Raw genomic sequence first — 12,418 nt, forward strand, 5'->3', positions numbered from 1 at the left:
TTTGTGTAATTTTCCATGCACACATCTCCCAACATGCAGCAGTTTAAACTCTTGGCTTCACACCTTGGATGAGGAGTAGTGAGAATTTCTGCTAGTTCATTGATGCAGATTCCCCTCTGAAATGACTCAAGGTCGTGTTGGGCACAGTCCTGACTTAATTACTGAAAACCTTGAACTTCATTAGGCACTGGCTGGGGCCAGGTGTGGTGGCTGTGACCAGAAGGGACCAGAACAGCTTGATTTAAGTTCCATGGAAAGCATGGTGGATCAGGACACTCATCCAAGTCAGTTTGGTTTTTGAAAATGGGCACAGTTTTTTCCTTTTTTTTTTTCCCCCTTTTTTTTTTTTTAATTAATAGTGTGGTAGAAAGGTTCTGAAATGAAAGACATCCTGTTGTACAGGTATCTCATCTGGCTTTTGGAGCAGCCACCAGGACACTGAGCAGAGCACTGTGCTTGCCAGGCTGAGGAGGTGAGCCAGTGCTTGAAGGTAAATCCAGACACTTGGATATCTATTTCCTACCCAGCTGAAAATACAGAAAGATCAGGTGAATGTTACCCACCCTCAGCCCACTGACTGACTCAGAGAATAAACAGGGTGTAAACCCCTCAGTTCTCTACAGAAATAACAGGAAAAATAACTAATCCCCTCTGCCCCTTGATCATCTGAAGAAATTGAACATTTTGTACCCTTTAAGCTAATTTTCATCTCAAAGCAGCATCTTTTTGGCAGAGCAAGCATAGCTCTTGTTCTAGCCTGCTCTGTTAAAGAAACCTAGAAATAAAAGCTGTTTTCAGTTATTATTTATTTTTCACTGACTAAAAAAGGTTGCCATGAATATGCATTAGTATGAATTCTGTAAACACCATGGGGTTCACATAGGAAAAACCTGTAGGGAAAAGTGAGCAGCAAATCCTGCACATAAACTGGATTTCGCTGCTCACTGGCAGAGCCTGGATGCCCAGTGCTGGAGAGGTAATTCACAGTGTTTTCCAGCAGCTCTCCTGATAGAATAACACTTAATTATGTTAATAACCATGCAGGAGAGTGTTTGAGAGCTAAAGTACAACAGAGCAGCACAGAGCCAGCTTTTTGTGCCTGAATGCCTCAGCTGCTCTCGCCCGCAGCCCCTCGGAGAGCAGCAGGAATTGGGTTATTTGGACACTGAGGACATGAAAAGAAATGAAGGTCTAATCCTATACCCTGAGCCATGTTTTTGTGGAAAAACTCTGCACCCAGGAGCTCAGCCAGCTTTTCCAAGGAGCTCAACTCAGCCCCAGAGCTCGGGGGCTGTCGGGCACATCCAGGTGGCATCGAGGTGGGGATTCACAGAATTCACAGAATCACAGAATCACTGGGTTGGAAGAGACCTTCAGGATCATCAAGTCCAACCCAGCCCCAGCACCTCAACGCAACCCTGGCCCTCAGTGCCACATCCAGGCTTTGCTAAACACACCAGGGATGGTGACTGCACCACCTCCCTGGGCAGCCATTCCAGAACTTTATCACCCTTTCTGGAAAAAGCTTTTTCCTGATATCCAACCTGTATTTCCCTTGGCACAGCTGGAGGCTGTGTGCTCTGGTTGTGTCAGTGCTGCCTGGAGAAAGAGCCCAGCCCCAGCTGAGCACAGGCACCTTTCAGGAGCTGTGCAGAGTGAGGAGGGCACCCCTGAGTCTCCTTTTCCCCAGCTCCCTCAGTGGTTCCTCACAGGGTTTGTGTTCCAAGTGCTTGGGACAGCAGTGGCTCTGCAGCACATTCCCAGCTCCCTGTCTGCCCAGTGTGGCTGCAGCAGTCCCCAAACTGGCCATGGATGCCCACGGGTATGTTGGACGTGCCTGATGTCCCTGTGATCCCCTGGCACCTGGATTCCTGCACGCCTGAAAGCAGCTGCCAGCCAGGTTGCAGGGCTGGATTTTTGGATGCCACATCCAAAGACAAACCTGTCTTGCTGGCCATCCTGTGGAATGGCACAGTCCCACCTGTGGGGGCCCTGCAAAAGGCTGCACGCAAAGTTTCAGCTGCTGTGGCTGTGTTTGAGGCACCAGAGTGTGTGCTCTGCAGGGAGAGCCTCGTGCCATCAGTGGTGAAGCTGTAGCACCCACCTGAGAGAGAAAAGCACCAGGGGAGGTTTAGGTTGGGTATTAGGAGAGATTTCTTCACAGAAAGGGTGGTCAGGTGGTGAACAGGCTCTCAGGGGAGTGGGGGAGTCACCATTCCTGGAAGTGCTCAGGAAATGTGTAGCTGTGGTGCTTTGGGACATTGTTGAGTGTGGATCTGGCAGTGTTAGGAGAAGGGTTGGACTCAGTGAGGTCTTCTCCAACCTTAACAATTCTCTGGTTCTATTTACTATAAAGTGGTGCAGGTAGAGCTCAGGTACCTTGAAATACCTCCTGCCCTGGGCAAGGACACCCAGAACCATCCCTGCCTGCACCCTGGCCTTTGCTTGGACACTTGTGAACATCTCTCTCTCAAGTTAATAACACATCCATGTTACACCTTGGGAAGTCCAGACAGCTTTGGCTCAAAGCAAGCACAAATATTTCAAAGACTCCAGACATTTGAGTAGTTCTGCTGGCTTGTGCTGCTTGGATTTAGACACATGCTTGTATGTTTGCATGTTTAAGCCCTTGGTTGGGCTTCATGTGTGGAGTTGAATCAGTGTTTTTTAGGTAGGTGCAGAGTAGTTTGGGGACATTTTTCTCCCCTAAAAATGTTGACTTCATCCTGGAGAGAGGTTTGTTCTCCATCCTTGAAGGTGTTCAGTGCCAGGTTGGAGGGGCTTGGAGCAACCTGGTCTAGTGGAAGGTGCCCCTGCCATGGCAGGGGGTTGGAACTGGAGGATGTTTTAAATTCCCTTCCAACCCAAACCATTCTGTGATTCTTTACACCCCATTTTCTGCTGTGTTCCACACAGGAAAAAAAAAAAAATGTTTCTGATAAACTGTTGGTTGGCCTTGCTCTCTTTCAGGGAAAAAAGAAAAAAAAGAGGCAAGCTAATTTCATTCCTTACCTAGGAGGCTCCAACAGAAAGTTACTGTGCTCTTCCATTAATTAAAAGCCTCGTTTAATGAGCTGACAGCCACCTTTGCTTCCCAGTGACCTTGCAGAGCAGCCTGCAGATGTGAGCTCAGGTTTCTAAAGCCAGCACCTGAGGCAGGCACAGGTCAGCTGTGCTGATGCCCTGGTGTGTAACATGCAGGAGGAGCCTTGAGCATGAAATTTAAATAATGTTTTTGCTGTTTTTAGTCTCAGGAGGTGTTCATGCTCCACATGTGTCCATCATTTTAGTTGTTTCAGGGGGGAAAAATATGCTTGGCTTTATAAATAATTGATTAAATTAGGGATCTGGCTCTCTGAATTTGGTTTAGACAGACTGGGAATGAGTTTTTCACGACAGGAAGAAAGGGAATGATGGATCTACTCATTTTCACTGACACAAGGAAAGGGCTGAGCAGTGAGGGCACCAAGAGTTAAATCTCCATCCTTGCCCTTGGCAGGAGGGCATTACTGCATTGGACTCTCCTGAGACTGACACATTGCTGGAAATCCTCCAGCTGACAGCTGAAATCCTGAATTTCTGTGCAGGGCAGGATGTGAAGGGCAGCCTGAGGTGAGTCCAGGCAGGGCAGGAGGGTTCTGCACTCCCAGGGAAGAGGCCGTGGATGTCTGAGGGGTCCTGGCTGTCCCTGGGCGTTGCTTCCAGGCTGGGATTTCCATGGTGTCTCCCAGGATGGCCCCACTGCTGGAATGGGTTATCCTGGGGAGGAAAGGGGGGAAACCTCCTGGTGCCCTCTTGTTAAAACCTTCCCAGATGTCGTGACACCACTGAGAGACTGGAGGAACTCCAGCCCAGGTGTCTTGGTTTGAAAAGCCAGGTGTCTGCTTAAGGAAAGCAGGAGCCTCCCCTGAAATGGAAAATGTAAACCCCCTCCCTCCAAATTATTATGATTTTGAAATTTAAAGGCTCTCAGGCAGAGATATGGGAGCAGGAATAACAGTTCTTTACTAGGAAAAAAAAAAACAAAACAAAACACAAAAACCAAACCCCTCAAAATATAATTGTACAAAAATCCCAAAAAAACTACTGTCAGAGTCAGAACATGCCCTGTCCCCCTGTGTGTCAGGGTGGTGGCACAGTCCCATCCCATGGGGGCTCAGCCCTCCTGCAGTGCCAGCTGTGGTTCTGCTGCAGCAGGGATCCTGCACAAGGGGGGAGTTTTCCTCTGGAGCTCCAGGGCTGCTGGATATGGGCCTGCTCTTCCTCTGGGAATGCAGGGCAGCAGAAAGCTGCTCCCCTGGGAATGCAGGGCAGGAGAAAGCTGCTCCTCTGGGAATGCAGGGCAGGAGAAAGCTGCTCCTCTGGGAATGCAGGGCAGGAGAAAGCTGCTCCTCTGGGAATGCAGGGCAGGAGAAAGCTGCTCCCCTGGGAATGCAGGGGGCAAAGGCTGCTGTGCTGTTCCAGGCTCAGATTGTATCCAGGTAGGAATGCTTGGCTCCTGCCCTGGGTGGAGCATCTCCCCGTGGGATGCTGGAATTTGATCAGCCATGCAGGGACACTCCCTGGCCATGGACAGCAGAGATCTCCTGGAGGGAGGATTGGCTGTGGGAGAGATAAAGAAAAAACTGCTCCATGAACAGAGGATAACTGCCCACCTCTGGCAGCTGGCAGTAGAATACCCCTATTTCCAACCTCAGACACCGTGGCACTGGGGGATCTGGATTTCAGCTCCTTTTCATGGTGAATTTGGATTATCAGTGATACCCTCAGGTTTTGCTGACCTGTATCCTGGAGTTGGGGTGTTTTACATGGAAGTAAGGTGGGACACAGACTTGCAGTGGGGTTTGTGGCTTTGGCACAGCCACTGCCATGTGAGGGGGCCCCTGTGTGCCTCAAGGACTGGTGAAACTGGGCTGATGGTGAGGGGGAAGGACTCCAAGCTGTACCCAGGAGATGAGTTTTCCTGGGAAGATGTTGGCCTGGATGCCTATGGGATTTAGGGGCACTGACATTTTTACCTGGAGTTTCAGAGATTGGCCCTGCCCTGGGAGGTGATTCTGGGTTCCCCATTGTCCCCTGTGTGGGAACAGCTTCACCTGAGTCAGTTTTGTGTCCCTGTCCTGTGTGTCCCTTGAAACATGGATTTGCTCTGCTGAAGTTATTTTGTGGGATTTTTTTGTGCTTGTTGCCTCAGTCTGGCTCACACCTGCCTGGGATGAGTGTCAGTGATTTTCTGGGACTCCTGGCAAAACTGTGAGCTCTGAAAGGCTGTTTTACAGCAGGGCACATGTTTGGATCGAGATGAAGTCTTTGAAGTCTGTGGGCTGAAGCTTAGTTTTACCCAGGACTAAATATTTCCTAGATGAAGTTCAGTGAGGTTTTAAACAGGCAAAGTGCCAGTGTCACACTGGTGTTGGCTCAGGAGATGTACACTGGCTTGGGAAACACTCACTGGAAGTTGGGTATTCAGTATCTTTGAAATTCACACTCTACATTTACCTGCTGAGGGCAATTAGGCGGAGAGGGGGAGTTTTTTAAAGAATAAAACACTTTGGTCTCCTTACCACTTCCTTAAGGTTCTTGGAATCAAGACCCAGGATTTCAGATTTGGTGTAGTTAATGATTCCTGCTCTTTTTCTTTGAAGCTCCTTAGATGCTCTCTCTGGAATTTTCAAATGAGGCCAAAAACCTAAGTACAGATGTAAAGCTTCATGAAGAAATTTGATCACATCTGTCCAAAAAAGCTGTCAGGGCACAGCCAAAACAGCTGGAAGAGCTCCCTGTGGTATCCTGGTATTCCAAAATACAGGGCTCATTCCCCTGGACTAATTTCCAGGCTGTTTGGCCATCTAATGTTTGCATTTCAAGTCTAACTGATGGCTTTGCTAAATATTTGTTTTGTTGTACAGTAGAGCGTGATGCCTTAAAATTTCTTGATCTTGCAGTTGCCTCTCCAAGGTGGATGTTTAGCTGACAAAATCCATAATGATGGATGTTCTGTCAGTAGGTCCCAGCAGCATTTGCAGTGCTGTAGATCCACATCCCTGTCAGTGCACACACTTCCATTGTGCTTTACATCTCTCCCACGATCTTTCCTACTTAAGGGGAAACAAGAAAGCTCCAGGTCAGAGCAAGTGGGTAATGACGCTCGTGAGAAGCCCCTCCCAGTGATGATCTCAGCTTTACACTGCTTTGCTTTGTCTGTGCAGATAGTGGCAGCAATCATGGCAATCACAGGAATTGTAATGATGGCATATGCAGATGGTTTCCAGGGTGACTCAATTATCGGGGTGGCCTACGCCGTGGGATCAGCCTCCACCTCTGCACTCTATAAGGTAGGTCACAACTGTTTGTTGGCACTCCTGAATTCATTCACATTGGCTGTTAAAAAGACACAAAGAGAATGGCTGTGAAATAAATGTTGTGTTCTGCTCCTCACTCCTGCGTCACTCGTGTTGTGACAATGTCAGGAAATCTGCCGTGAGGGTAATTAGTTGTCATCTGCCAATTACCCAGAATGGCTTTTCTTGATGAGCCTTTAATGAAATCTCCACTGCCACGCCAGGAGGAGTTTAAGATCGTTTTTAAATCGTGACAACAAGAGTTTATCAACACTTCTCAAAGGGGCTCTCCATGTGCAGCAGGGAGGAGAGCCAGGGAGGACAACTCATCCCAGGTGTGCCCTGCAGCCGCCTGGCACAGGCTGGGCTCAGAGCCCTGCTGTGAGCCTGGCACAGGCTGCTCATTAGAGACACTTCTGCTTGGAAGAAACGGCTGCTCTGGAAGGTGAGGGCTGGGAAAGGCAGGGATTCTGTCTCAGGAACAGTATGGTTGTGTTCGAGGGTCTCAGGATGAGGGAAGAGAGGAGAATCTCGACTCCATGTTTCAGAAGCTTGATTTATTATATTATTATATTATATTATTATACTAAAACTATACTAAAACGAATAGAGAGAAAGGATCCAAAAGAAGCTAGAAAGAAAGGCAAAGGAATGAATAACAAAAGCTTGTGACTCTCAGAGAGTCTACACAGCTGGACCATGGTTGGTCATTAAGTAGAAACATCTTACATGGACCAATCAAAGATGCACTTGTTGGTAAACAATGTCCAGGCCACGTTCCACAGCCATCAGACAGTTATTGTTTTCATTTCTTTTCTGAGTCTTCTCAGGTAGAATAGGAGAAAAAACCTAGCAAAGGACTTTCCATAAAATATCATGGTGACGGAACAGTTTGGGCTGAGCGTGGCTGGGTTTGTTTTCAGCTGCGTGTGTCAGGTTCGGAGTGGGTTGTGGTGGGATCAGAAGCTGCTCTTGCAGCTTTAGGCTTTGCTCATCTCACTCAAATTTGTTGTGGCCTCTCAAAAGTCTCTCAAAGCTCATGAATTGAGGCTGATAGAGGACAAGTTCTCACAGAGTGAGCTCTTCCAGGCTGGTTTCCTCTCACAGCAGGGTGATGCTGTGGAAGTCACTGGAGCCTCCTCCCAAACCCCAGTGTTGCCACACTCAGCCCAAATCCTCTACACTTACTGCATGAATGGTGTGTTCTTCAGTTCTTGCTTTACTCTTGGTTTTTCCTGGGTTTTTCTACACTTGCTCCTCGTGGCATTTTGTGTAAAGCTTTGTTGCACAGACTCAGCCATCCCCGTGGTAAAGGCATGGAGCTAAAACCCAGGAAAGGGCTGAAATCCCACCAAAGATGCCCTTGCAAGACTCCAGTGAAGGAAAAGGGCTGGCCTGTGGCAAGCTGGCCTTTGCTGCACTCTCCCAAAGGGAAGGGAGTGCTCTCATGACAGGCATGGAATCTAAACCCCTCCACTCTCCTCTCCTCTCCAGGTTTTGTTCAAAATGTTTCTTGGGAGTGCAAACTTCGGGGAAGCAGCTCATTTCGTGTCCACCCTGGGCTTCTTCAACTTCATCTTCATCTCCATCACCCCCATCATCCTCTACTTCACAAAAGTGGAGTACTGGTACCCCTTCTCTGCTGTGCCGTGGGGTTACCTGTGTGGAGTAGCTGGCCTCTGGTTAGGTAAGTGATAAAACAATTGATTTATTTATTTTTCTAGGTCTTCACTCCTCCAGCCCTTTATAAAATTGGCCTTGGGCACAAACAATTTCCCCTGTCCCCTTAAGCAGCAGAGCTCTCTCCCAGATTAATTCTGGTCCCACTGCAAAGTGCTGCTCCTTAGAAATGATTCATATTTTTCATTACACTTCATGAAACATTACTATTAATTGAGATACAATTAATAATTGATAGATAAGCATAGTTATAATTAATAATAATTAATAATTAACAGTAATAGCAGGGTGTAAACATGAAGCAGCACTACTAATTGCCCATTTTTTCATCCCCACCACAGTTCCACAGCAATGCCCCTGTCTCTGGCACAGCTTGACTGCTGTAAATCCCATTTCAAAGGGCTGCATGTCCCCATCCTGGGGGATGTTTGTGCCCTGACAGGGGCACCCCCAGTGCTGGGGCACCTTCCTGGGGCTGCTGCAGGCTCTGGGCAGGGCTCACATAAGGCTCCCTCTTTCTGAGCCAGGATTGCCAGCAAATTATCTGCTGGATTCAGCCCAGGGGCATTTTAATTTCCACATATAACAACATCCTTTCCTTTGGTAAAGTCTCTTTTATTCCATAATTGAAGAGGTTTTTGTCTCACTACGTGTTTATTAAATGGAAGCAAAAGAAAATGTCATTGCCTATCCCATCCTGAGATGTGGCCAGCCTGGCAGCTGAGCTGCTGTGAGCACCTCGAGCTGCTCCAACCACAGCTGCAGCTGCCCTGTGAGCTCCTAGGGGACCAAAATTAGGGATAATTTGTCACTAAGTGTATAAACCCAACCTAATGCAGGGCAGTCAGCAGCAGGACTGGGTGGTGGGTGATCAAAAACTTAAGTTTGTTTTTAATCTTTCAAGGAAAAGTTAAACTTAAGCAATCTTTAAGGCGTTTTTTAATGTTACAAGGAAAATGGAGCTCTCTGGAAGTGCTGTCGTGTAACAAAAAAAAAAAACCCAAAACAACAAAAGACCAGGTTTTTTGTACGTTATTGTAGAAAATTTGTACATTTGTACATTTTTGTACAAATGTACATTTTGCCCATATGCCTGTGCAAAGCCATGGAATATAACCTCAGTATTATGGTTTGTGAAAGGGCACTCAGCCCTCCCCTTTCCCCTGTGAAGAATTTCCCCTAATTTCACATTCATATAGAAAAAACCAAAAATCAATCACCTCCCTCCTTGTGTGTGGATACTTAATGTCACGTATTGCACCTTTAGGGTCTAGGTGGAGGAGAAATGTCTCACTCTGGTGTTTTCCCCCATTTTCATGTGTTATTTTCTCTGTTTTTCCCTAGCTTTCAACATCCTGGTTAACGTTGGGGTGGTGCTGACCTACCCCATCCTGATCTCCATTGGCACCGTGCTCAGCGTCCCTGGAAATGCAGGTACCAGTGCCACAGCTGCTGCAGCTGCCAAAATGAGCCCAAGGGAACTCAGAAAGCAGTTTATTGCTTAAATAATTTGTTGGGTGGAAATTTCCTCCAGAGTCCTGTCTTGAACAACCCCTGTTCTTGAACAGCTCTCTGCTTTTCAGTCTCAGCCTCATCACTTTTGGGGGTTTGAGCACAGGAAAGATCTGGATTTTGGGGAATGCAGCTGTGAAGGAATGCTTGTGGGAGGCTGCCTGAGGGCTCAGGTGTGCTGTGGGGGCTGCTGGGCCTGGGGGCACCTGGAGCTCTCTGCCCATCCCTGGTTCCTGCAGCCTGAGGGAGCTCTCTGCTGATGCAGCCTGTCGTGGACAAAGAGTTACCATAAAGTGCCTTCTGTCTCAGCAATCACAGGGTCATCAAGACTGGAAAAGAGCTCCAATATGATCAAGTCCAACCTTCAACCAAATATCCCAGTGCTCACTAAACCATGAAGTGAAGTGCCATGTCCACTCATTTTTTGGACGCTTTGAGGGATGGTGACTCCACCACTGCCCTGGGCAGCCTGTGCCTGTGCCTTACCAGTCTTTCAGAGAAGAATTTTTTCCAAATATCCAATCTGTCCTAATGTGGGGTCTTTTCCCTTTGTCCTGTCCCTTGTTCCCTGGGAGCAGATCCTGAGCCCCACCTGGCTGCACCCTCTCCTTGCAGAGAGCAAGAAGGTCCCCCCTGAGCCTCCTTTTCTCCAGGCTGAGCCCCCTCAGCTCCCTCACAGACCCTTCCCCATGGAAATCTGAGGTTTAATCCAGCCCCTCCCCTTCCTCAGCCCCTGCACAAGGCAGTGAGGGACAGAGGAGCTGTGGCACCTCCAGGGCTGCACTGTCAGATCAAAGCTCAGGGAGATCTGAGAGCCCCACGGCCACTGTCACACCCAGAGTGTGACACAGGGTCACAGGGACGTGCCAGGCTGCTCCTGGTGCCATCACCCACCCTGCTGCTGTTCTGATTCTGCTGTTGTTCCCTCTCCTCCCAGCCGTGGACCTGCTGAAGCACAAAATGATCTTCAGCGTGGTGCGGCTGGGGGCCACCATCATCATCTGCATCGGGTTCCTGCTGATGCTGCTGCCCGAGGAGTGGGACGAGATCACCCTGAGGTTCATCAACAGCCTGAAGGAGAAGAAGAGCGAGGATCACTCCGAGGACATCACGGAGTCCAGCGTGCACACGAGGAGCAGGAGCAGAGCCAACGGGGCCGTGTCCATCCCGCTGGCGTAGGGCTGGAGGAGCCTCCCTGCAGGCAGATGTATATTCTGTGAATATAGCTTAACTTTCCTCACCACCTGTATGCTTCAAAAAAATGTCATCTAACCTGAGCAGGGGATGAACTGTAAGATAAGAGAAGTACATCTATAATAAATGTTTACATTTATACACTTAACGAGGAACGGGTGTAAATAACTGCAATAAAATCTTTTGTAATAAACAAATGTTTAAGTTTGTGTCTTTCTGGGCTGGGGAGTTTAAAATGTGGATCAAGTTTACATCGTTTATCTCTTTGCTGGCAGAGGTAGAGCCATTTTGGAGGATACAAATCTTGGATATTTCCAGCTAAATCTCAGAATTTAACATCTTGACTTACTTTCAATGAAGTGCCCTTTCTTCAAACCTCTCCTGGCATCTTGGAGAATTCATTTCTGATGTTGACATCGATATTCCCAATTATTATCAGAATAAATATTCCATTCCAGAGCATGAGGCCTCTCCTCCCAGCCCCACTGGGCTGTGCCTCCTTCCAAAACCACCTTTGTAGAAGTGGTGCTGGAATTTGAGTGCCTTTAGTAAAGCGAAACATAGCTTTATTTACCTTGTTTTTTTCCCAGAAAAGCTGCACTACAAGAGTTTCAGGAGAGATGGAACCCCCTGGATCGCTGCTGTCCCTGGGAAATGCCATTTCCTATTTTCTAGAGCGTTGGGACAAATGAATATTTTTCTTAACCTCTACTGTGGAAAAGTCTTTCAGAAGCCAAATCAAACCAACCAGCCTCCCAATCCCTTCCCTAGGCCTGCTGCTGTGTAATTTAGGCTGGTTTACAACATCCCTGGGATTGACCACTCAAGACTGTCTTTATCTGAGAGCACTTGATAGGCAGACAAACTTTTTTTTTTTTAAAGGAAGAATAACACCAACTGAAAAGTAGTTAGGGGTGTTTTTTAATGGTATTTCTTCCAGGGGAAAAAAGAATGTAAATAATAATTTGACTCTTTTTATATTACTCTTCTGTTGAATGTTTTAAAATTTTTTTAATGTTCATGTCTAAGCTGTTCCTTGCAGCCAGCAGAGCAGAAAAAAACCACTTGTGTGTATTAAAAAACCCCACAAACTGGGGCTCTTTCATCAGATGGCTGCAGAATTAGGGCTGCAAAAACCGACCCAAGTGTCCCCTGTGCCCTAAACCCAGAGAGGTGTAAGGTTTGCATGCACACAGAAGCCTCTTACAGCTCCAGGTCCGCTGCTTTTGAGAGGAGACAGACAAAAAATATTGCAAAAAGTTAATTATAAAGTTCCTGATGGGCTGAAAGCACCCAGCACATGGCAGCTTGGCCTCTCCCCACAGTTTTGGAGCTGATACATTCATTTGCATTGCTAGATGGTTTTGGGGATGTGTTTTACTGAAATTTTAGCTCCTGCCAAACTGAACACATGGGGAAAACAAAACTTTCAGCATGCATTGATGAGTGCTTTTTGGCAAGCAGCCTCATGGCAGCATCTTCAGACTGGATCCTTCAAAGAACTCGTTGAGAATTCTGCAGGGAAAATTGTGTGAAATCCCATTGTCTGAGTCAGCTTTCCCCTGCTTGACACATTCCATGGCCAGGGGCACAGGGTGTTAAAAAGACTCTGATCCCAGCAAGGAAGGCTTGGGCAGAGCACCCCTGCTTTGGCTTGATGTTCTCAGAATGATTCAGGTTGCAATATTCAG

General features: G+C 47.6%; 1 protein-coding gene across 5 annotated transcripts in view; it reads left to right on the top strand.

The window, feature by feature from the left end:
- The window catches only part of SLC35F4 (solute carrier family 35 member F4), a 115,722-nt gene extending 104,798 nt beyond the window's left edge, over positions 1-10,924 (top strand). For 4 of the 5 annotated variants that reach the window (XM_039712957.1, XM_039712960.1, XM_039712959.1 and 1 more), the window contains 4 exons: positions 6,210-6,335; positions 7,836-8,028; positions 9,366-9,455; positions 10,471-10,924. In XM_039712957.1, coding sequence (XP_039568891.1) covers positions 6,210-6,335; positions 7,836-8,028; positions 9,366-9,455; positions 10,471-10,712 — 651 coding nt within the window. In that variant the 3' untranslated portion in view covers positions 10,713-10,924. The remainder of the gene's footprint in view (positions 1-6,209; positions 6,336-7,835; positions 8,029-9,365; positions 9,456-10,470) is intronic. The other variant, XM_039712958.1, reaches the window with a different exon arrangement.
- The last annotated feature ends 1,494 nt before the right edge of the window (positions 10,925-12,418 follow it).

The sequence above is a fragment of the Passer montanus genome, unplaced genomic scaffold (genome assembly GCF_014805655.1).
Source record: "Passer montanus isolate IOZ18808 unplaced genomic scaffold, ASM1480565v1 scaffold27, whole genome shotgun sequence".
NCBI lineage: Eukaryota > Metazoa > Chordata > Aves > Passeriformes > Passeridae > Passer > Passer montanus.